The sequence below is a fragment of the Urocampus carinirostris genome, chromosome 3 (assembly GCF_059441175.1).
Source record: "Urocampus carinirostris isolate Australia breed hairy pipefish chromosome 3, RoL_Ucar_1.0, whole genome shotgun sequence".
NCBI lineage: Eukaryota > Metazoa > Chordata > Actinopteri > Syngnathiformes > Syngnathidae > Urocampus > Urocampus carinirostris.
In genome coordinates, this window is record NC_142351.1 from 60,653,953 (window position 1) to 60,676,478 (window position 22,526).

The following is a 22,526-nucleotide window of genomic DNA, read 5'->3' on the forward strand; positions in this document are numbered from 1 at the left end:
AATCTAGTATAAAAGTCCAAACCAGTACATACACGACCGGTCAACTCGATTTGAGGGACAGAGCCCGATGTAAACCAAAGCTGTAGTTTGGCGCTCAGCATATTCTGGCGCCAAAGTGCACGCTTTGGCACTTAAGTGCAGGTACAGCTTCAGGTTTGCTTCGGTCCCTCAAATTAAGTGTGCACATTAGCGTTACTCAAATAAAAGTACTGTTACTTTAGAATAATAAAACTCATCTAAAAAGTAAAAGCAGTGATCTAAAAAAAATACTTATCTGCACAAAACAGCATGCATGCGGAGAAAATCCTCCATGGGGAGAAAAAAACTGCAAGAGAGGCCCAACTCCATCCATTCAAATTAAATGCCTGAAATCTTACCTCTACTTTAATGTAACCGATACATACCATAGCCTTGCACTTTACTTAACTTGTGGTATAGGGACTGTGATGCTGAGTGGGAATAGCTGACCATGACAAAAATAAATGTGGAAATCAATACCGACATAAAAGGAAAATGCTGTGGTCAGTCTTTAAATGCTTGTAAAATGAAGTGGAGCACTGAAATTATTGTAGTATCTTTATTATACTTGATTGACAGAACTGTAATACATTACCCCAATCTTAAAAAACAAATAGTTATCATTTAGTCCAAGCTCATGTCTTCATCATCATCCTTTTTGTCTCCACCCTGCTCTGACTTTTTTTCCGTTTCCATTGCTTTTGCGAACGCCTCCAAATCTGTAGACAATGTAGAAAGGGAAATCATAAAACTTCGGCCTTAACATTTTTTTCTTCTGCCTAGGACGAGGCATATACTCGTTTTTGCACGAACCTCCATTATTAGCAGCATCGACAGCCTCTGTGGGTAACCCAAACTGGTTCATCAGTGGTCCCAACTGCCCGGATGCCAAAGCACTGCTAAACATGCTCATGGCCTGCAGAGAAGATCCAAACAAGTTGGTGAAAAGAAAAACACAAAATCTTAATATACAAGTATAATGCATCAAATGATCGCATGATAATTATAACTTACAGCAATACGTATATTTAGGCATGCATGAGTTGTAAAATAATTTTAAACATATTTTTCAGAATTTCTGAAATATTCAAGTGCATGGTAAACTGCTGGAGAATTTATGTTTCCTGGTGCTTCTGAGTGGGACAATCCTAAAAGTTAACCATTGCCCTCTGCTGTCAACTTTGTGCATATTGGTTTAATCCAGTATAGTTTTCATAGAGGTTTTAGACTTGGGGTGGGGGGGGGGTGGGTGGGGGGGGGAAAGAGAAATCAACTTTGCCTGCTGAAACTGCGGCGAGGTCAGAGTATTTTGGAGCTCGTCTGTGCTCTGGAGCAGCGACTCGCCACTGGGCAGGAAGGGCATCAGTCTCTGCTGCACTTCAGGGTTGGCCAGGATAGGAGCCATCACTTCTGGAGTCAGGGCAGAAGCCAGGTCCACTATGACAGACAAAGTGGTCATGTAACAGGATTTTGCCGTCTTGAAGCTCATTTGCAGGTAATTAAGAATGCAGATACTATTAAATGAGAAGAAACCTTTTCGAAATATTGCAACAGATGCTGTCAGAGTGGTAAACTATCACTAACCGGTCAAAGCTAATTTGACCAAGGCAACACCTTTTTTTTGTCCATTTATGTGCGAAACAGCACAAACAAAAAGACATTTTTATAACATGATAGTACACAGTGCACACTCAAGTAAATCAAATGGGTACAGATTATAAAATAAAGTGCATTACGTTAATAGGGTAGAGATGTAACAGAAGCCATGAATTCGTCGTTTTAGGTTTTCTAAACCTTTGGCATTCTCAGGTCAGACCGTTTTAAAACAATGTTTTCCTCGGGTTAAAGTGACCTGCCACTGTGTCGTTAAAAAACCCAGAAAAATCTCCTTGAATTATATTGTATTTAACTTTAAACGTTATTACTTTTTTCTAGACAGAACAAAAAAGAAATGTTTTTATTCCCATTTCTATGTAAGCTACATGAGAAAAAAAATGCAAAAACGGTCCTTAAAATGAAAACATAATATATTGATGTTTTAACGTTAACACAGCTACTACTTCTGGGGAGCTTTCTTATGTTGTTGTCTGCTCACACAAGGCTCAAACTACAGTGTCTCGCAATTACAGAATAACACTGCATCACAACGCAATATTGATTAGATTCCGGGTAATCTTGCAGCCTTACTATATACAGTTTATATTTATTTCTGACCAATAACTACGATCTTTGGGACTGCTGAGCCAACCAGAATGCAGAACACAACGGAAATAAAGTAGCAAAATCATAAAAAGAAAACCGCACAGCGAAGGATGAAAAATGTTTTTTTTTCCCTACACAAAAGGAGATCTAAAAATAAAGGACACAGTACTGCAATTATTAAGAAAATAAAGTTAGTAATAAATAAAACAATGATTAGGTCTGTGCAGCCCTTTGAGACCTTGTGATTTGGGGCTATACAAATAAAAATGACTTCATTCAGAAAATAAGTTATTAAGTAATTACATTTTCTACAAAAAAAAGATCAAATATCAAGAAAATATTTTCATGACACTAATTAAATCCCTAAAATCGGCTGGATTTACTTTAAAAATTCATATTAAAGCTGGGTTCTCATACTATACTCCCAGGGTCCACAAATGCCCCGCAGGCAACAAGAGACCTCTGATAGGAATAATCAAAACATATTAAATAGACAGGAACTTTTGTACTGCATTTGTGTTTCCTTAAGCAGTTGGTGCTGTGGTGGAACTCACAATAACAATTTTGTTTCAATTGAAGCCCACAAAATACTCTGAATGGAATTTGAATTACCTCCTGTACCGCCAGTGGGAACGTTCATTGTCGCCAAGATGCTCTGCAGGTCTCTGAGCTGGATGGGCTGCGTAGGGTTGTTCGTTGCAGCCCCCGCAGTCGCTACGGCAGGTGTGGGTGGGGTGCTCACAGGTGGAGAAGCTGCAGAGGTGGAAGAAGGATTGACGGGTGTGGCGGATGCCTGGGAGGAGCCTAGGCGACTGCCGCCGGAGGTTGAGGTGGGCGTGACGACAGTAGATGGACTGGGGAAAAAAACACGCACGCATTTAAAGGGTTTTAGGGCATCCTTCCAAGTAGGCCTGGGCAATAAAATAATAATTGTCACCTAGTTTTTGCCAATAATAGTTCGATAAAAGTAAATAATTAAGACTACCGGAGGGAATGAAAATGCACATGCAATGAAAACGCACGTTCCAGACCAACATTCATGAGACCAAGAAAGTGACGAGGACAAGACAATCATTTTGCATGAATAGTGGCTTACAAGCGAAAGCGTAAATACTACAATGCGGTCAAAATGAGTGATAAAGAGACCAAAGATAACACCCAGCAGACCCCCTCAAAGCATGCTGAAAGAGTCGTAGACAGGAGAGGACCCCCATCTTCAGTTGTTAAGAGGTATTTTGGGTACTTAAGTGACAACCAAAACACGGGCAACACAATAAACTTGCTCCACCATTTAAAACAGTGTTGCCTGTTTGAATACGCTGAAGGATACAAAATTAATTCCCAACACAGTGCTAGCAGACGTTCAACAAGCACCTGGCCAGTGAGCAACAAATCGCTAGCTAGCAAGGGGCTTCCTGTGTGCGTATAATAATAATAATAATAATAATAATTTCCTTGTATTGTCATTCTGTGTAACAATGTACACAGAACGAAATGTCGATTGCACCTGACCCGTTGTAGCGAGCCGATGCAGCCGCAGCCAACAGAGGGCGCCGCCGACCACTTTTTAAGTCTTAGGAATGACTCGGCCGGGGCGCGAACCACCGACCTCCCAGTCTCAAAGCGGGCGCCTTACCATCTAGGCTACTGAGCTGGTCGTATACCTGCAACCATAGATGGAAACACTGTGACCCATCACAGAGCAGCATAAAATCCTGATATTGGGGATAGACAGATGTTTCTGGCCTGTAGTAAATAAGGCAATAGTTGTTTTGGAAAATTTCTTAAACTGAACATTTTCTTTGCTCTATTTATTTTGTTAACATTGTCAGAACCTTAAGACTTTATGCGCAAAAGGCTTAACATGCAGGTCAAAATTAGTTTGTGTATATAATGTCATCTACTTTCTGCGGGGATTGCAGGTTTACCGCTGATTATGCGTCCTGCGTTTTGATTACCTCATTTTGTTAACTTTAAATTTTGTTTAATATTCCTCGGATATATGAAATGCTGTGTAGTAGTTTGTCAGAATCTGCCTTTGTTCTGGCAATAAAGATTGGTTAAAGCAGCATCTAATTTTGTGAACTTTCACTAGCGGAGAAAACTAGACTTAAAATGTGGAAGGAAAGAAAATTATTTTTATAGATATTGACTGATCAGAAATGTTTCATCGTGATAACAATTTTTGTCATTTAACCCAGGCCTACTTTCAAGCATATGAAAAATTTTTGATGTCAGGTTTTGACACCTTGTGGAGGAGTTGCTGGCAGCTGCAACATTGCTGCTGCTGCTGCTGCTACTACTGCTACTGCCCAAGAGGTTGGCCAACCCTGGACCAGCAAGTGCGCCCAGGCCACCTGAAAATGAGAGGACCAGTTGTGTTTGTCAGCAGGCAAATAAAATATATAAATACTGGCATCAGTCACATTTCATCATACATACCGATGCCGCCAAGTCCGGCTGGTCCGATCAGCTGCATGAGCTGGTTGTGGCTCATATTACCCAAAAGGCTCTGCAGGCCACCCTCACCTTTGCAAAACAGCAGATCAATTATGTCTCATGACAAGGTGACATGTGTAGTCATATGCTCAGGTAAAGAAGAAATCAGCATTAACTTGGGCTATTGTGATGACAACATTTCGAAAGATGTTAAAATAGAATTTCCCACTTTGTTGTGCATAATATAGGTCAAATTAGACCACAGGCATAAAAATGGTTTAGAGCTTAAAAAGGTGAGAAGGGCATGGAGGCAATACCATATTTGTGTGTATATAACACACACCCCTAGTTCTTAATTAAAAATCCATACATGCATTGAAAGTTACAAACACTGCTGAATACAGGGATCAGAATGGAGATTTTCATTTTCAGCTGAAATAGCCAGCGTCCAGGAATAAACCAGGGCGGAGCCCCCCCCCATGCCGCATCATACAGGTGACCTGCCCATCCCTTAGAACAGGAAAGAGGACTCCTACGCAATAATAAAACCAATGTTCTTTTGCATGTAGTGATGGGACGATTTGGTCATAATCAGATAGTATTGTGATACTAAGTTTGCTGATTTAATTAATGTCACGAATGTTGATAATTGATGATTCCGATTAAATTTGCTTTCCTAAAAAACAAGCAACTTAAATCATATGCTTCTGGGACAACATATCATGAATAAAGTTCTACAAATTCACAGCAGATCAAGTCACTCAAAATCCCCTTTGCATTAAATGCCATTATTTATCAAGACAAATGCCAAAGTCCAGAAATTCAGCCTGTTAGGTTAAAATGTTTTGAGAAACAATGCACAGGTGAGGTAACACGTTGTAAGATCTTTGACTCAACTTTTCACCAATTAGGTGCAAATATGAGGGAAAAAAAACTCCTATGCATACATGCACACGCACGCAGCACAGCTCGTAAATGTCTCTTTGCTCATCTCTAAACTTAAAGACGTCAACGCATTTAAAGTGAAGCAGATAACAGCAGCAGACAAATGTCTCTAAGTTTTTAGGGTTTGAAAACAAAAACTGGAAAACAGTTAAAGGAGGTATGTAACCAAGTAAATATAGTTTCTCTCTTAAGCTTAAGCTATGTTAACGTGACATAAACTTGAATTTGTAGACTTAAAATTGTTTTGCCTGGTGGGTCATACATACAGCATGTATCCGAACGCTGTATTAAACGGCAGCATTTCAGTAGCAATGAACAGTCTAATACACAGGTGTCAAACAGGCGGCCCGCGGGCCGGATCAGGCCCGCTAAGGGATTGAATCTGGCCCGCGAGACAACACTCAGAGAAGCGCAAGAGAAAAACAAGCTGCAGGTTGAAATATGTCAACTTGATGTTGCCAAAGCCAGGTGCCTCTCACAAAGACATTGTACTTGTATTTATTTCTCTCTCGCTCTCTTTTTTCCACCATTTTTCTCCCACTCTCTGTCTCTTTAACTTTCTGTGTCTCTCTTTTTCTCTTCCTTTGTGGCTCCTTGTCTCTCTCTATCTTTTTAACTTCTTTTGCTCTAACTTCCTTATTTCCTTTTCTCTCTTTTCTCTTTCTCTCTTCCTACCCTTCGCGCTTTCTTTTCTCTTTTCTCCCCTTCTGTCTTTCTATTTCTCTTTGGATTTCTTTCTTCCTCTCCCTTTCTTTTACCCCTCTCTCACGACTTTTTATCTCTTGTTTCTCACGCTCTCTCCCTCCCTCTCTTTTCTTTCTCTATCCCGCCCCCTCTCCTTTTCCCTCCCTCTTTCTCTTATTTCTTTATCTCTCCTTTTCTTTCTTTTTAATCTACTAGTCCGGCCCCCGACAGAATGTTTGTTCTATCGTGTGGCCCCCGAGTTAAAATGAGTTTGACACCCCTGGTCTAATACAATCTCTTAGCGTGTTAGCTACATTCATTGACACCTTCTTTGGTATTTTGGGGCTTACCGCAGTCACTCTGTATAAACCCACATTGTGTCCAAAATACTAAAGAGGTATGTAGTTTTGATACTAAAAGTTGCAGCGACATAACAAATAGCGAGGTTACTTGATTCTGTGTGTGCGTCTCTACGAGTTGACGTCATTTCCGCAACACCAGTCAAGGGTGGAGGATAGAAAGAAAAAAAGACTAATGGCAAACGTGAAAAAAAAAAAAAAGTCGCTAATCTGAAAAACATTTCCAATGTTCCCGACAGCCCAACTTATCTCCCGCATTTTTACGTACCGGATATAGACACAAAAAAACGATATAAAATCCCGATATATACATGAAATACTTTTTTGTTCCGCCCCTATTTGCCTGTGCAAGCGTTTTTATCTGACACGATGGAAAAGCAGACAGGAAGTCTTACCTCCCAAGGCAGAAAGATCATGTCCTCCACTACCACCGCTACCTAAAGCCCCAGGCATAGGCGGGTTGTTGAGATACTCATTAACTTTGCGACAATACTCCTCATCCTTGTCAGTTTTGGCCTCCTAAAATAAAAGAAAACATTGCCAATCAAACACATATGCATGTATACTTTTGGGGAGCATTTACAAACCATCTAGCAGTATACCTGCATCCAAAAGAAAAGTCTTTTGGAGCCAGCTTTGAACTTGAGAACGTAGACACGTCCAGTTGTACACTGGCTGACTCGTTTGAACTCGCAGTCATCAGGAAAGATGATCAGGTCCTGCATTGGACCATGTTAAAGAACTGTAATCCACGAACATGTTTTGCATTTGTGCTGCTTAGTATGACTGAGAAGTGATTAAGCACGTCCTACGAGTTGCCACTATGCTTGTGGTAGCAGTAAAAAGGAACACGGCAAAAAGATAGGAATAAATCTTTTTCTATTGGGATGTGCACAAAAAAAACTGCCGGGGATGCGATTTTAACAAATCTTTTGCAGTTACTGTAACTTAAAAGTAGTGAGTAACTTTTTGACATGACCTTCATCCGTTTTCTTTCATTTTTTTAATACTGTGATTTATACAACGAGAGTTGAAACTATTACAGCCACACAATGGGGACATAATAAATGTCCCTCTGCTTTGCTAATCACGGACAAGAGACCCTTTGGTACTGGGATTCCCTAATGGTGTCAGTCCAGTCGATAGAAGGTGAATGTATGGGCCTTTGAAATAAATGCGAGGTATTGGCTTAAAAGACAAAATAAAACAGATTATTTCGAGGAGATACAATTTCACACACTTACATCGTCCACATTGCCAGTGGTGCGATCCTTCCAGCAGAAGTGGATGAGGGAATCGTCAGTCTGCTGAATGTAGACTTGGCCTTTGCGTTTGTCAGGTGTCACCGTGCTGCCCTTCATGGTCATCTTACCAGCTTTAAACTCCACCAGGTACTTGCTGGAGGAGCCGCGAGAGCCGGACACCATGCTGGGGAACAATGCTCCAGACGCCATGCTAACGACGATGATGTTGCAAAAGAGACGGCAAAGACTGCGAAATATAGAAGACCAAAAGCACTTTTAACATATCAGAAGGAAACGGTCTTGTGTATCAGTATACATAGAAAGTGCAGTTTAAATGACTCCAACACGCATCGTCCAGTTAGCTTGTTTTCAAATATTTTGCCCTTCTCATGGGATGACGTGACATTTTATGACATGAACGAGAGTCCTCAGATCTCCTTTGACAACATAATTTATGCGTATTCATGCTACACCCGCAACATCGTCACAATTAACACTGTTAGGTATGAAGAAAATATAGATCAGTAAAAATGTTTAAGAGCCCAAATATGTTTTACTTACGGCTGGCTAGCGCTATCGGGACGGAAGAGTGGTAAATGTAGCGAGTTTTACTGTGATTGGACTTTGTGGTCACGTGTTCCAATGCCATTGGTAGAGGAGTCTATCGCTTTCCCAACTGAACAAGTAAAACAATGATTAGAGGATGCGGTCACGTGGTTTGTTGTGATTGGCCAGTTTACTGAAATTCACAATACTGTATGCTGAAACTGGGCAAGTGCTTTCACACTGTCCGTCGAAAATATTGAAGAGAAAATAATCCCCAGCACCGGTTTCAATTGTTCTACAGTTTAAAGGGACAGTGTGCAATATTTAGTACCTCTTAGCAGTACAAATGACTTCCATCGAGAAAAAAAAACATTCATTTGAATACTAGGAAAAATACATGAAATACATGAATACGGATGATACGTTTTATGAAAAAAAAACATGGGTAGAGAAATGTGTACTTTTTTTCCACCGTGGAATCCCCTTTTAAATTGGCGCCATGTTGGTCGTTGTTCTACAGCCACGTTCGTGTATCACTGGTCCGTCAACATTGTGCCATCTTGTCGTCAAGTTATACACATCAGGGCTTTAAACAATCATGTTGCCGGTGTGGCACAACACCGGAATTGACTGCATCAATTTTCGTGCTCACCGTGGTTCAGGAAGTAATACAGGTGATTCATTTTGGTTAACTTATTTTTGCCGTAATTTGCCGTTTCACCATCATTCAATCTGTTTTTAAGTTTTACTATATTATCAGATTGTTTAAAAAAAATATTACAGAAATACAACATAAAAGGAGCAAAAACACTCCCATTACAATGGGCTTAAATGGCCTGTTGTGGGGGCTGCGACTGAAAATAATTGGCATCACTGGAACATAAGTATTTTTTATTTATTTATGCATTTTAAAGTTGTAAACTAAAGCAAGTACATTATTATCCGATTTACAATATATAGTTACAATTAAAAATAATAATAACGTAGAGTAACACCATGGGCTAAGAATAAAAAACACATTACAAGACTAGCTTAATATTGATAGTATATTTTATTGTCTTGATATATAACTAGTTCATGTGTTGAACATACAATATTAATTCAACCAGGCCATAATTGTTCACGGTAAGCACAATGAATGCTGCATCTGTAGTGTGTGTGGTATGGAAAGTGCTTGGAACTCAAGTAAGCATGATTCACCAAACAATACAATAATGTGCATCAGACCATTGACTTTCTAATATGCAGTTTTCTGCAATATTTGTGCTTGAAAGAAATATATAAAGTATGCTGAATCACATTACAGTCACATTCACTCAACTGTTTACTGCAAATTCCAAAAGGATTGACATTTTTTACAATTTACATATTTCTGAAGAATTCGCTGCATGGAGCAGCTTGCATAGGTTCAGGTCCTGTTTTGGCACAGGAGTTTTGCTGTTGGAAGAAAATGTTCTTCACACATGGTGGAATTAATCGGTTCCGCGCGAAGATTAAAATTCTAAAATGTAGTCACAGCTTTCGGTTTCACCAAAGTTTTTTTCTGTGTACATTTACAGTCCTTTACGTGCAGCTTAACTTTGACATAATATTGAAGCCATAAAATGTGGCTTTATCATACGTCAAAGTTAAGCTCCCAATTAAACCCACCTCCCTAGCCACCCAAGAATGTACAGATTATTTGCTGTAGCAGACAACAGAATGTGACAACCAACAACAGAAAGCGCAGTTTTCTTTCTCAAGTTTCCCACCGGTGAAGAAAACACTTTCCACCTCTTGAGAGATGTTTAGTCTTTGTCAATATTCTACAATGCATTATTGAACATTCACACGAGTTTGCATCAAACTTGGCGCTTAGATGCAGCATCTTCATGTGACATTTGCAATTAGCACCTGAACTTACACATATATCAGATTTATGTATTTTTTCTTCTGAGCTCACATGGGAGATTTGATTCATTTTACAGATTTGTAACATTAACCCTACGTGGACTAGTATGAGTGGAGTGTACCAAAGGTGAGGTTGATCGTACAGGGGTGAGGATAGCAGACACTACGATCAACCACACCTAGTTAACTTTCAACTTCTTCCAAGAATGGGGTTCAATGACATGGTACACGAGCAATTGAAAAGCTACCACAGATGTGTAATAAACCCCACTTATTTCAAGATCCCACAAAAACGGGTGAAAACATATTCCATTGTCAGTAGATGTTGGGACAGTCTGCGAAGTTCCTGTCAAAGTATCCACCCTTATACAGCCAATCCTCTGTGCCAGTGTGAGGGTTGGATCCCAGTTGGAACCACCTGAAAGTGTAAAAAATATTTCTGTCAGTGTCCAAATGACACTTTAGCTTTGCCAACTGCATAATTGTTAAGCATTCATGGCAACACTAACAACTAATGTTGCTTTTTGAGAAAGACTTAATACAAGAAGCTTAAAAGTCATATGCCATTTAGTTAACCTACCTGTAGGGAAATACGCTGCAGTGCCAAAGCCTTGCAAAGAAAGGTATTTCTATAAATTGCAGTTTGGAAAATATAGCAGTATGTTGCTGCTTTTTTGAGTATAGTGTTAATCTTTCTAAGAAAAAAATGCTTGCTCTATTAAAAACTTGTAAGTTGATCCAATTGTGCAACTGGAACAGATGTTCTATCAAAAACATTATTTTGCGATTGAAAAGGTTGTAAATCAAGCAGTAATATATATGATTAATTGTCATCAATGAACATAAATCCAGTTTATTGTGACGTGATAAGATTTTGTTTGCTGGTTGATAATTGTACATCCAGTTGACAGACTTAAACCAGCACGTTTCCCTTCCATTATGAACGATAAAGTTAGTCATTTTTTGAAAAGGGAGGACATATTTACATACCTGGTTGACCAGCCCTCCTCGTCCTTAGATCTCTCTCTACGTGCAGCCCTCTGTTTCTCCTCTAGTCGCTCTTTCTCTGCAGTAGCCGCATCTGTTCATTCAAGTAAACCAAGTCAGAACTGCAGAAGAAAATTAAACAGTAATCCTCCGTTTTTCGCAGGGGCTCTTTTCTGTAAAGGTCCTGCGTCTAAACCTATATTTATTTATTGAATACTCTATTAAATATTGAAACAGAAAAACAAACCCAATATACAGGCTCAATTATTAGTTTAACAACAACATTATTAGTTTACTTTAATCACTTTTTTTACAAATAACTTCAGTTCCTTCGAATTATTGTTTCAAAAATAATATTGCCGCTTTATTTCAAAACTGCATAAAGGACACGATCCACTTCACGATCCACTTTACTTAACATATTTGGTCGCCAGAAAAAACTGCATTTTCGTATCAGCTACCCAATATGTTGACAGAGACATATTAAACAAGAAAAAAGAAAACATGCCTCAAAAAAAATTAAAAGCTTTAAAAGCAAGGATACACATACTGTATCTATCTATATTAATTGGAAAACGTTAAGAATGTGTCCAGTTTTTCTGTTATGAAACATATTTTAAAAAGCGCCAGGGAGAAACTAGGGATCGCCAAAGAGCAAGTTTAGCTGCCTGAGAAGTCCATTTTTGTGGTGACCGATAGCATCTTCCTCTGCCTTTTGGGCCTGTCTGCAGTCGGTCCGAGCTTTTTGTGGACATGATGGCTTTTACAGAAACTTCAAGTGGAAAAAGATTTGCGCATACATAATGTAGGTCAAGCTGTTTGACGGATATATGAAACTCAAACTGCAATGTCATTGACAGGCAAGCAGACAAAAGCAGAACGAGGGCGGGGCAAATGTTTGGCCAATCAGGATGCAGAACACGTTGCAGCATGAACATTCGGGAAGAAGCGAAACTAATAAGTAGACTGTGATAAGGGATTACTGTATTAGTTCTGTTGAAGTTACAGTCTTTTACCCAAGTCTCCGCTCTCCATGGCACGGATGTCGGGCCTGTGTCTGCAGTCTGTCGGCGCCAGTATTCGCTCCATGCCAGGATCAATTTCATTTAGCGTCACAGCAAAACTGGTAAAGTTGTACATCTGCACGAGATGACCAGGCTTACAATGAATGATTTGTGAGATTTGTGAGGTATATGCACACTTCCACCAACCTGTGCCGAGTGAGGAGGGCGTGGTGATATCCTCCAGAGTAAGGCACTGCCTGGGATCACATTTACTGTCTCTTGAACTGCATTTGTGTCTTCACAACTATGCCCCTAAACAGTAACAACCAGCCCAAAATCAGAAATATAAGATGTTGGAAGACAGGACTAAACCGCACAGTGGAGTCACAGAACTAGACTTGCCACATATTATACACGTTTGACAAGCAACAACAATCATGTCATAGCAAGGCATGACAGGTTACAGCTAGAAATGAGCTTCTCAAACTGTACACTATACTTCAGACATAACAGAAGAAGCAGCACACTACAGATGCCGGATTTAATGGTTTACCTTACCTCCTACCTAGGCGCACTGCATGTCATTGTGAAAGAAAAGAAAAAAAAGAACATAGACAATCCATAGTAGAAGACAAAACATTTCAAATAAGGGAACCAAAACTACAATATATGTATTAAGGGTCAAAGCAACAGTCATTGTAACTCCAACTTCTAAGGTCTTTAACTACAAGTGACGCAGCCTTACGTGAGGGACCAATATATATATATATATATATATATACATATATAAAATGTATTTTTTACCTATTTTACCTTTTACATTTTGCCATTATTTTTATTGCTGTCACTATTTGCTGCATCTTTGAACATTTTATTGTATGTTCCTGTCTTATGCCAGTTGTTTTTACTTCAGTATTATCTGAAAAGACACTTGCACTTTTATTAAGTATAATTTTAGGTCAGTATTGTTCGGTGCATTTTTAATTTATTGTTGTCAAATGTTGTCTGCGCATGGGAGAAGGGGAAACGGAATTTCGTTTTTTTGTATGTCAAGTACATATGAGAAATTGACAAATAAAATGGACTTTGAGATTTCGACGCGATTATTTCTAGTTCCTAATTGAGAAAAAGTCTACAGAAAGCCGTCACTAGTCTGATACCTATAAAGTCAGCCATTTGCCAATATCCATCTATAGCTAGTCCTATACTTGAACACTAAATAAATGCATTACCTTACTGACTGCAAGTCAAGAAAAAATGAAAGTATATTTGTATTTCTCTTGTAGTTGACCACTGTGTATAACACTGTGATTGATATGTCTTAACAACTTGTAGAGGAATATAGAAACTTTTTTTTGCAGAATTGGATCAATGAATTTCCAACTTTAATCACCTGTTTCAGCTTCCTTGAGTCTGCCCCTGCCTTTTTGTCAGCCTTCTTATGTGCTTCATAAAGCATGGGGTCCACGCTGTACATACTTTCAGTCCACTTTCCGTAAATGATGCGCTGTTTTTTCTTCCTGGTTTAACAGCAGGTATGCAAAGCAGATGTAGTCAAAACAATTTAACTGCATTAAGCTTCAATGGGTTGCTCGGCTCTTACTTCCGGTCTTGTATGTGACCTTCCACTTTGTGAAGCTCTTTCCCAAACATTCCAGAAGGTTTGAAATTCAACACACACTTTTCTCCTGTGCTAAATGATGATAATTACAACAATTTTAGTAGTTAATCATTGGGAAAATTTTCAGTCCATCAAGAGAATTGGTCATAATACCTGTGGTTTACAATTTCTACTGTTCCATACTGCTCAATCCAAAGCTTTCCTATGATGACGTTATGCACACAGCACATTGGGGTGGTCCAAGTATATGCTTCTTTATGTCTGAAAAGGGTTCACAGCATTTAAGACTATTTTGTTAGTTTGATAAAAAGGGTGCAATTTGTTTTGGTCTTCTATCGATTCTTTATGGTAAGATGTACATACAACTTTTTCACCACCAATCGCATTGAATGCTCTTCAAGCCTAGTCACATGTATGCAATACAAAGTGCAGTAAGCACAGACACAAGTGTTAATGTTAGAAAGCCAAGATGAGATGTATGAAAAATAGAAGATGAAAAATAACCTAGAATACAAATGTACCATGACTGCTTCGTGTATCCACAAACTCATGACAGTAAACTAAAATTGAAGCTCCCTTAAGAATATCAAAGGTTATACAAATTAAATTGTGTGTGTGGTGTTTCTCATCGGAAGACAAAAATACACCATATTAGAATAGGGTACACAGAACAAGAAAACTAAGTAAAGAAAGCTGATTTAAACAAGTAAGAAAGGCGGAGACAATGCTAACTCTGTGAATATATACATTATTGTGTTATAAAATTAGATATATAAATTAAAAAAATACAGAATTGCCCCAAGAAAATTGTACCAGTAGTAAAACAACAAAAATGGGAAAGGCAACTCTGTCGCGAATGTAGCTACCGTGTACTTGTTATTAGGATATAATTTTAATTTTTAACTGTCAGTGAAAATGTGAAAGCAACAGAAATGTGTGACTAGATGAGACTAAATGAGTGGTGGGAGTGAACAAAAGACGGACAATTCAAAATAATTTTCTGTTTGGGGAGAAAAGTGATTGCAGAAAAAATTACCGGTGATCGCTTACTATCAGAATTGGTCGTCCACATATGAAGTGGATTTTAATTAGATTTGAAAGTCAAGTTGACTTGTGAAAAACAGCAATAAGTGTTGGTCAAAATGTAAAATAAATCACACCCCCAAAAAGCAATCGTAATTTCACTTTTTTTTTTAATACTAAAACCTTATAATCAACTGTGTGTTAGAAAATCAATTAAAATGGACAAGGAAAAATGAGACAAGAAGACCGCAAAGTTCAAGTTTGTCTCTTTCTGATGTGTGATGTCTAATGCAATGTGAAAGAAATCCAAGAACATGTGAAAAAGCAGTAAATTCTCACTTGAGTAACTCTAGCGTTATTGTGCCTTTGGGTTCGGCCTCCACACTTTTGCCCCAGAACTTGAGTTTGGGGTAGATGGATCCGTGGAATACAAAATCTTGCTTCAGAGACTCTGCATGGAAGGCACTAACGGGAGGGTGGTGGCTCACCTGCTCGGAGATCAATCTGTAACCGTCCTCCTCTCTTGAGAAAAAAAAAAAACATTTTGAAAATCACATTAACATTACCAATTTTGTATGTAGAGCTAAGTACCTTGTGAGTTCAAAGGTCTCTCCCAGTAAAGGATTAAATGGCTTTCCAGTCCGTTCCCATTGAGATGCAACAGCCGAAACTGCGAAGGCAGCAACCACCTATTGGGTTAAAATAAAGCAAGATCATGTACATCTTTAATGAACAACTTAGCTTCAAGACACAGTGCGAATTCATCTGCGTACAAGATTTATAGTGGGACCTTTATATGTTTCATGGGAATGCTCAGAACACAAAACACTTTTACATCAAATCATCTTTCTCCATTCCATTAATTGAAGTATCATTACTTCTATACTGGTGTCTTAAGTTATCATGTGTCTGTGGAATAAATTTTTGGTATAGGTTTTCTGTGGCACACATCAGGAGATCATATGAATGACGACTCTCTCTGTTTATGTATTGCAGCGGTTAGCACATTCGCCTAAGACACAAATGGTACCCAGTTCAAGATCGGGTGGAAACTTACGTTGGCCTGGAGCGGGATCGGCGCCACCAGGCTGTACTTTCCCAAGACACACCACAGGAAATGGAGCCCCTACGACCATAGTTGATAAGGGATCCAAGCAAGCAACTATATATAATTACAGTTCGGTTCAAAGATCCCTTGATGGCTAGGGTCGTAGGGGCACCACTTCGCGTAGTGTGTCTTGGGCAAGAACAGCATGGTGGCACCAATCGCTCTCCATGCTGTTTTTTTGGGGTAGGAGTTTGTTCCCCCACATGAAACGGATAACACTGAATACATATTTGACTTAATTACAGTCACAAGAGCAATTAATTGTTCTTACCTGCAAGCGTTCTATGGAGTCAGGTAAGGCGCAAGCTCTGTGTATTAGGTGAGTGTGTTCCATGTACTCCGAGAGTCTCTGGAGGAAGCTCAGTGGCTCATTAAACACAACTGGCATGGCAATTTTAGAAAGCTCCTGTAGCAACATAAACATTAAAAACATTAATAATAATAATAATAATAATAATTTCCTTGTATTGTCATTCTGTGTAACAATGTACACAGAACGAAATGTCGATTGCATCTGACCCGATGCAGCCGCAGCCAAGAGAGGGCGACGCCGACCACTTTTTAAGTCTTAGGAATGACTCGGCCGGGGCGCGAACCCGAACCTCCCAGTCTCAAAGCGGGCGCCTTACCATCTAGGCTACTGAGCTGGTAGTTTCAAAATGATGTTGATTTAAGTAGGTTCACAGTCAAAAGCAAAAGCAGCTGGATCCAAATGCTTTGAGTTGAGCTATTTTTGTCCTTTGAATGCACCAAAAACGTGAAAATGTAGCTGACTTAGCTGACAGAGTACAAAGCCTTGTGTTGCCCTAACAGGGTTTTGTAGACATTTCAACATAATGAAAAACATTGACTTAGTTTTGTTTGTGATTAAAACTTCATGCTAGCTGGTGTAAACGTCCATTACTTACCATTCCAATACATTTCTTCAGTATGCTTGTCACACTGAAATTGTTTCTGGTGATCATTTCAGCAGGCAGGGTTTTCCTGGTCGAAAAAATAGAAAAGGTCCTTTGTTTTATTTTAATAAAGGCTGAGCACTTGTTATAATTGCCTTTAACTGTTGGCTGTCCACTTTTGTCTGAGGCTTCAGGTCAAACATTACTTACTAAAACGTGGAAAAACTCACCAAAATCTTGGCATCCTTCAGTGATAGGCCCAATTAACAAAAAGAGTGCCCAGCGCTTGTATTATTCAAAAATCACAATTTGTGTATTTTTTACAAACAAATAAAGGTTAATTTTCAAAAAAAAAAAAAAGGACTAAAATAACAGTTTCGTGTCTCCAAATGCTTACACCAAAGGAACAAATCAAAGGCAAAAATGTTGACTTTGCTGCAATTGACTTTGCTCTTTAAAATTGTGCTGTCTCAGTCGGATGCAAAGATTATAATTCATGCATTTGTTACCTCCCGTCTCGATTACGGTTATGCACTACTCTCCGGTCTCCCAAAGTCCAAAATCAAGAGCCTGCAGCTTGTACAAAATGCTGCAGCTAGGCTTTTAACTAAGACAAGAAAGTTTGATCACATTAGCTAACCTGCCTTGGCTCCCTGTTAGCTTAAGATGTGATTTTAAGGTTCTGTTGGTAATATACAAAATCATGCATGGACTTGCTCCCTCGTATCTTCGCCCTATGTTCTGGTCTGGAGCCTTCGCTCTGAAAATGCTGGTCTACTAGTGATCCCAAGAGCCAAGAAGAGATCCGCAGGTTCCAGAGCGTTCTCCATTCGGGCCCCAGTCCCGTGAAATGCTCGTCCCCCTGAGATTCGATCTGTTACCCCAGTGGAACTGTTTAAATCTAGGCTTAAGACTCACTTCTATTCTATAGCATAAGAATAACCTATATTTTACGTTGACAATATATGTGTATTATTTGTTTTTGCAACATCCATTGCAGCCTGGTCATCCTAGAAGGGGGATTACCTCATGTGCGGTCTCAAGATTTCTTCATTTTCCTCATGTTGAGGTTTTTGAGTTTTTCCTTGCCCTCGTGTAGGTTTTAGATCAGAGGATGGTGTAATAATAGTCTGTGGTTTGCAATAATATGTGGTCTGTGCGGCCCTTTGAGATTAAGGGATATACAAATAAACATGACTGACTTTACTATTGTCACCATAAACACAATTCTGGAAAAATAATGGCAAATTTTCTCCCCTGTATTTTTTAAATGTATGTTTGAATATCATGTTCAAACATTTATAGTGGGCTGTTAGCCATAATCAGCAATAAAAAAAAAAGAAAAGGAAAAAAAGCTTGCTAATTTTCAATTCATTTATCATTAATCTGAATCTTTGAGATTTGGTTTTAATTGCATCACAGAAAGTGACTATCACAATACTCTAAGCTTTTGAGACAGTCATGTGTGGACAAATGTGTGGAAGTGTGTTTTCAAGGGATAATGAGCCTATTGAATTGACTTGTGCATTACCCAATAAAAAGATGGATGATGATCAAATGAATGATGCAATACTACTCACCTTCGCCGCCAGATTGCCGGGTGGTCTTCACTGGAGCCATTAGTGACAGGTCCACTTCCGTCAAACACAAAGGTGTCCTTAAAACTGACTTCCAGGGAATCATCGGATTCAAGCCCTGAGATAAAACAATCCTAAACGTCATATCGTCACGTCATATTGTCAGATATAAAAAAATTGTGAATATGCTTGATGGCTGTGTTTTGCTGCTGTTGGTGTCAGTGGATTTGTTCAGACCGAGGACAATCGACTTTGGCCTGGACGGATCTATTGACACTAACAAAGATGTTATATAATGAAATTGTGAATATGTTTGATTTTCGAGAAGGTTTGTTCAAACCTCACTTTGTGTTTGCTGTTAAAAACGTAATATTGGAATATAATATTGTGAATGTGCTTAATTGCTGTTGAGATTGTCATGATTGTTTTCTGTTTTTAGTGTCAATAAATTTGTTCAAACCAAAAAAAAAATCCTTTGCATTTGAGCACATCAAGGAATTTCAAAGAAACTCAACTTGGCATCATACTAACGATTTATTGAAGACACATTAACTCATTTAGTGCAGTAACACAGGGAAATCTATGGCTTGCAAGCCATAAATGGCTCTTTTCATGAGTACATACGGGTCAGAGATAAAAAATAGCTTGCTCAAAAATTCATTGTAGGGATAAACGCGGAGCCGATTGTAAGACGTAAAGCCAGGACACTGGTTACTTCCCAATTGGCTTTGTTCCAGTATATATAGGACACCATTTTCACTACAGTTTACAGTCAAGGCGTCACACCAACAAATCATCAAACATCCAACAGAGAAATAAAAATGTGCTGAAGAATTAGCTTTTGTCTGGAGAGCGGGTTTGGCGTTTTTGTTGAATGTGGTCTTAAAATTTATAGCGTGGCTCTTTCAAAATTATTTGCTTATATAACTCTTTTGGTCAAAAATGTCCCGACCCCTGAGATAACGTGTTCATATATTTGCAAAAGCATTGTCCCTCAGTGCCAAAATGTAAAAATGTTTTGATCATTTTATTAAAAAACATAAAAAATATTATAAAGGCTCTGGCGCTGATCATCGGTAAGTATCAAGCCCTTGGGGATGATTTCAGTGTCATAAATCACCTCAAGATGGCAGGATTAGCTTTGAACAGATCTTTGTCCACACATTAAGGAAGCCATTCCTATATCAAAAGAGTGTGTGCAGGTGTCCCCATATAGCGAGTAGGCAGAGCGAGGCAGTGTGGTGAGCAAATTGGGATTTTTAAAAACCCTTTAGCATTTTTTTTTTTTTATGGAATGGTTTTCATTTAGATCGCGTTTTAGTTCCATTGTTCTTAATCGGCACATCTGAAAGTCTACGAGTTATTGGATGAATGTCATACTTTGACTGAATTCTTTTGGATTGTAATCATTCACTGCACATTGGATGACATTTTTTGCACCCAAAAATTGCAAATAAAACGTGTAGCCGAAATGACGTCTCGCCTATTGGGCTTAATAATAACAGCTGTCAAGCCAGTGCCTCACCTGTCTCAGCGTCGTAAAACTCCTCCTCGCTGGTCATCGCAAATCCCGAGGAGAGTTGCGGCGTTACTCAGTCACACGTCTCGTTGAAAGCAGCGAAGAGCCTCCCCCCATTCCGGGCACACTTCAACCATTGCAAAAACGCGGCAACTTCACTGTAAACACAAGCAAAAAGGAGGACAACTTCGTTAGGGCAACGCAGCGACAGCTGCTAAAAGGTGCTTTGAAAAAAAACCTTGCTCATAGCTCGCTCGCGAAATAGCATGTAGTTGACATTAGCTAACGTTAGCGACGCACTCCCAGGCGAGGGGAGAGCGACCATGATTTTGACATGTTAGTATAAATCGAGTTGTCTTATAAATACCTGTGAATTAAACGCTAATGGCTGAGATGCTAATGTAAATAATCAAAAGAGTTCCGTTCAGCCTCTACTGAGAGACGGAAATAGGTGGCAAGGACTCCATGATTGACGTGTGTATTAGCCAATCGCGGAGCAATTGCGAGTAAACGCGATTTCATTTTAATTAAGAAAGGTGCGTTAGTTGTTTTTCAAAGATTCATACATTTTTGGGTGGATTTAGTTAAAAATGGTGTATGCGAGATTGAGTACAGAGTAGGTTATATCATGATTTATTGATGTTTATAGGCGAAAGCAGAGCCCCGGCCCAAGGCATAAGCGAGCAAGGCTGCTGCTTGTGGCTTGCGACCACTAAGAGGCGCCCAAGAGCGGTTAAATTATATATAATCAAATCTCCATATACATTTTTCGAATGTGAGTGTTATTGATATAAATTATTCATACACTATAAAATATCCGTTAATTTACAAAACAGGATAACATTATGTTACTACTACAGCGATAGTATACGTAATACAAAATGCTACTACAGAAAGATTACCCCATAAATACTACAAAAATACAACTACAGTAATATTAAAAAATACTGTGAAGAAATATGACCAAAAAACAACGAAAATACTGCTTTGGAAATACATCAAAAAAGCTTCTTCAGAAAAACCACTAAAATACCACTAAATAATACTATAAAACAGAATATTTAACGAGAAAAATATTACTACTGAAATATTACTACAAAAGTACAAAAAAATACTGAAAACCCACAAATATAGTAATACTGTACTAGAAAAATACTACAAATATACAAAAACAATTCTATGGAAATACTAGAAAATACTAAATATAATACAACAGTAATACTAAAAAGATACTGAAATCATAAACCTACTGGAATGCTACAAATACACTACGGATATACAACACTAAATCTGCTGTTGAAATATAACAAACTAGAGAAATACTAAGAAAATACAACTATGGAAATACTATTACGAACTTCTTCAGAAATACTACGAATATAAAACTACAATAATACAAAAAAAAAAAAAATACTACAGAACTTCAACAAAAATCTGACTTCAAATATTAAAGAAATACCAAAAATAAAATACAATTCCAGTGATACTTCACAACTAAATGTCAAATGAAGTGCTTAAAACAGCAACCTGATATATTGTGTTGCTTGAATTGTGAAAGTTTCAAAATCAATTTGATCCAAATAATCTATTTCAAAAGTAATACAACATGTAATGTCTGCATGTATATTTATTCATAAATCTAAAAAAAATGGATCTGACTCTATTATTTTGTTTACCCGTAGCAGGAAGAAGTCAGACATTTATGTCAGTTTCCTCTATTTAAGGCTATTGATAAGTTTTTAAAAAAGCAAATTTCTCAACGCATGAAAAAAAAACATGTTTCTACACCCTTTTCTGTTTTTGTAACAAGTGTGAGATACCTTAGCTTATTATTGAGGCAGAACGGAGGAATACATGTCAGTTTATGCCCGGCGATTGACAGAAAAAGATGATGGATCGTGCAAAGTATGTACAAGTAGCAAGATTGCGACAAAACAAAAAACAGTTCATTTGGTCGGCGATACAAATTGAGCCACTTGGCGAAGCTTCTATGTGGGACTTTTTCTCCTCGTACAACAGAATCGGGTCAGAAACAAGCTAAAAACATTTTTACGCCAGCAAGTTAAATGGAAAAGGTGACTCGGGTAACTAATTCATATTTACAGTAGCTTAGTTTGCATATGAGTGAACCTTAGAACATGGGTCTCGAAACTGCTGAGGAACCTACGGACCTGTTCTGAAGATAGCTCTCCGGTACTGGATCAATGTCATTTTTTTAGTATCCTATGTTTTTAGTGGTTGACTGAGTCTATTTAACCCTACTTACAATAAATAACCTGGTAACATAGTAACAACACATTAATAGCATGATAATCCTCTTTAGAATTATTATTATTATGATGATGATGATGATGATTATTATTATTACATGGTCGCTTTCTTGTGTCCCGTTTCATCTGGAGGGACGAAAGCATGACCAATTTATATAGTCGTGAATAGAAAATTGCTTGAAAGTATGTTTAAA

General features: G+C 38.5%; 2 protein-coding genes across 5 annotated transcripts; both read right to left on the reverse strand.

The window, feature by feature from the left end:
- Window positions 1-562: 562 nt before the first annotated feature.
- adrm1 (ADRM1 26S proteasome ubiquitin receptor) lies at window positions 563-9,059 on the reverse strand. Of its 2 annotated transcripts, XM_088332782.1 has the most exons (11): window positions 8,899-9,016; window positions 8,453-8,567; window positions 7,892-8,138; window positions 7,250-7,366; window positions 7,043-7,166; window positions 4,663-4,749; window positions 4,469-4,577; window positions 2,833-3,074; window positions 1,298-1,455; window positions 832-934; window positions 563-737 (listed from the first exon to the last, which is right to left on the reverse strand). In XM_088332782.1, exons 3-11 carry the CDS (start codon window positions 8,099-8,101, stop codon window positions 643-645), a joined length of 1,245 nt encoding a protein of 414 aa, XP_088188908.1. In that variant the 5' UTR covers window positions 8,102-8,138; window positions 8,453-8,567; window positions 8,899-9,016; the 3' UTR covers window positions 563-642. The 2 variants fall into 2 exon arrangements, with proteins under 2 accessions (XP_088188908.1, XP_088188909.1); XM_088332783.1 differs by lacking the exon at window positions 8,453-8,567 and having other exon boundaries at window positions 8,899-9,059.
- A 410-nt stretch (window positions 9,060-9,469) lies between these two features.
- Window positions 9,470-20,560, reverse strand: LOC148370301 (oxysterol-binding protein-related protein 2-like). 3 transcript variants are annotated; one of them, XM_088332786.1, is made up of 15 exons: window positions 20,430-20,560; window positions 20,069-20,220; window positions 18,547-18,661; window positions 16,979-17,054; window positions 16,342-16,476; window positions 15,554-15,651; window positions 15,451-15,484; window positions 15,302-15,360; window positions 14,093-14,200; window positions 13,922-14,011; window positions 13,712-13,838; window positions 12,526-12,630; window positions 12,331-12,454; window positions 11,318-11,408; window positions 9,470-10,745 (listed from the first exon to the last, which is right to left on the reverse strand). In XM_088332786.1, the coding sequence occupies exons 2-15, from the start codon at window positions 20,103-20,105 to the stop codon at window positions 10,643-10,645; spliced, it is 1,302 nt and encodes a 433-aa protein (XP_088188912.1). In that variant the 5' UTR covers window positions 20,106-20,220; window positions 20,430-20,560; the 3' UTR covers window positions 9,470-10,642. The 3 variants fall into 3 exon arrangements, with proteins under 3 accessions (XP_088188912.1, XP_088188911.1, XP_088188910.1); XM_088332785.1 differs by having other exon boundaries at window positions 15,302-15,484; window positions 18,577-18,661; XM_088332784.1 differs by having other exon boundaries at window positions 15,302-15,484; window positions 20,430-20,559.
- Window positions 20,561-22,526: the final 1,966 nt, after the last annotated feature.

What these genes read in the sequence shown, in the direction of transcription:
- adrm1 (XM_088332783.1), bottom strand. Translation starts at nt 8,101, where the DNA reads ATGGCGTCTGGAGCATTGTTCCCCAGCATGGTGTCCGGCTCTCGCGGC. An exon ending in CCACTGGCAATGTGGACGAT is followed by an intron (nt 7,367 to 7,891) that starts GTAAGTGTGTGA and finishes GGTCCAATGCAG; the next exon opens with GACCTGATCATCTTTCCTGA. An exon ending in CCTCGCCGCAGTTTCAGCAG is followed by an intron (nt 935 to 1,297) that starts GCAAAGTTGATT and finishes TCTTCTCTGCAG; the next exon opens with GCCATGAGCATGTTTAGCAG.
- LOC148370301 (XM_088332784.1), bottom strand. Translation starts at nt 20,105, where the DNA reads ATGACCAGCGAGGAGGAGTTTTACGACGCTGAGACAG. An exon ending in CCGGCAATCTGGCGGCGAAG is followed by an intron (nt 17,055 to 18,546) that starts GTGAGTAGTATT and finishes TTTTTCGACCAG; the next exon opens with GAAAACCCTGCCTGCTGAAA. An exon ending in GGTCACATACAAGACCGGAA is followed by an intron (nt 13,839 to 13,921) that starts GTAAGAGCCGAG and finishes CTGTTAAACCAG; the next exon opens with GAAGAAAAAACAGCGCATCA.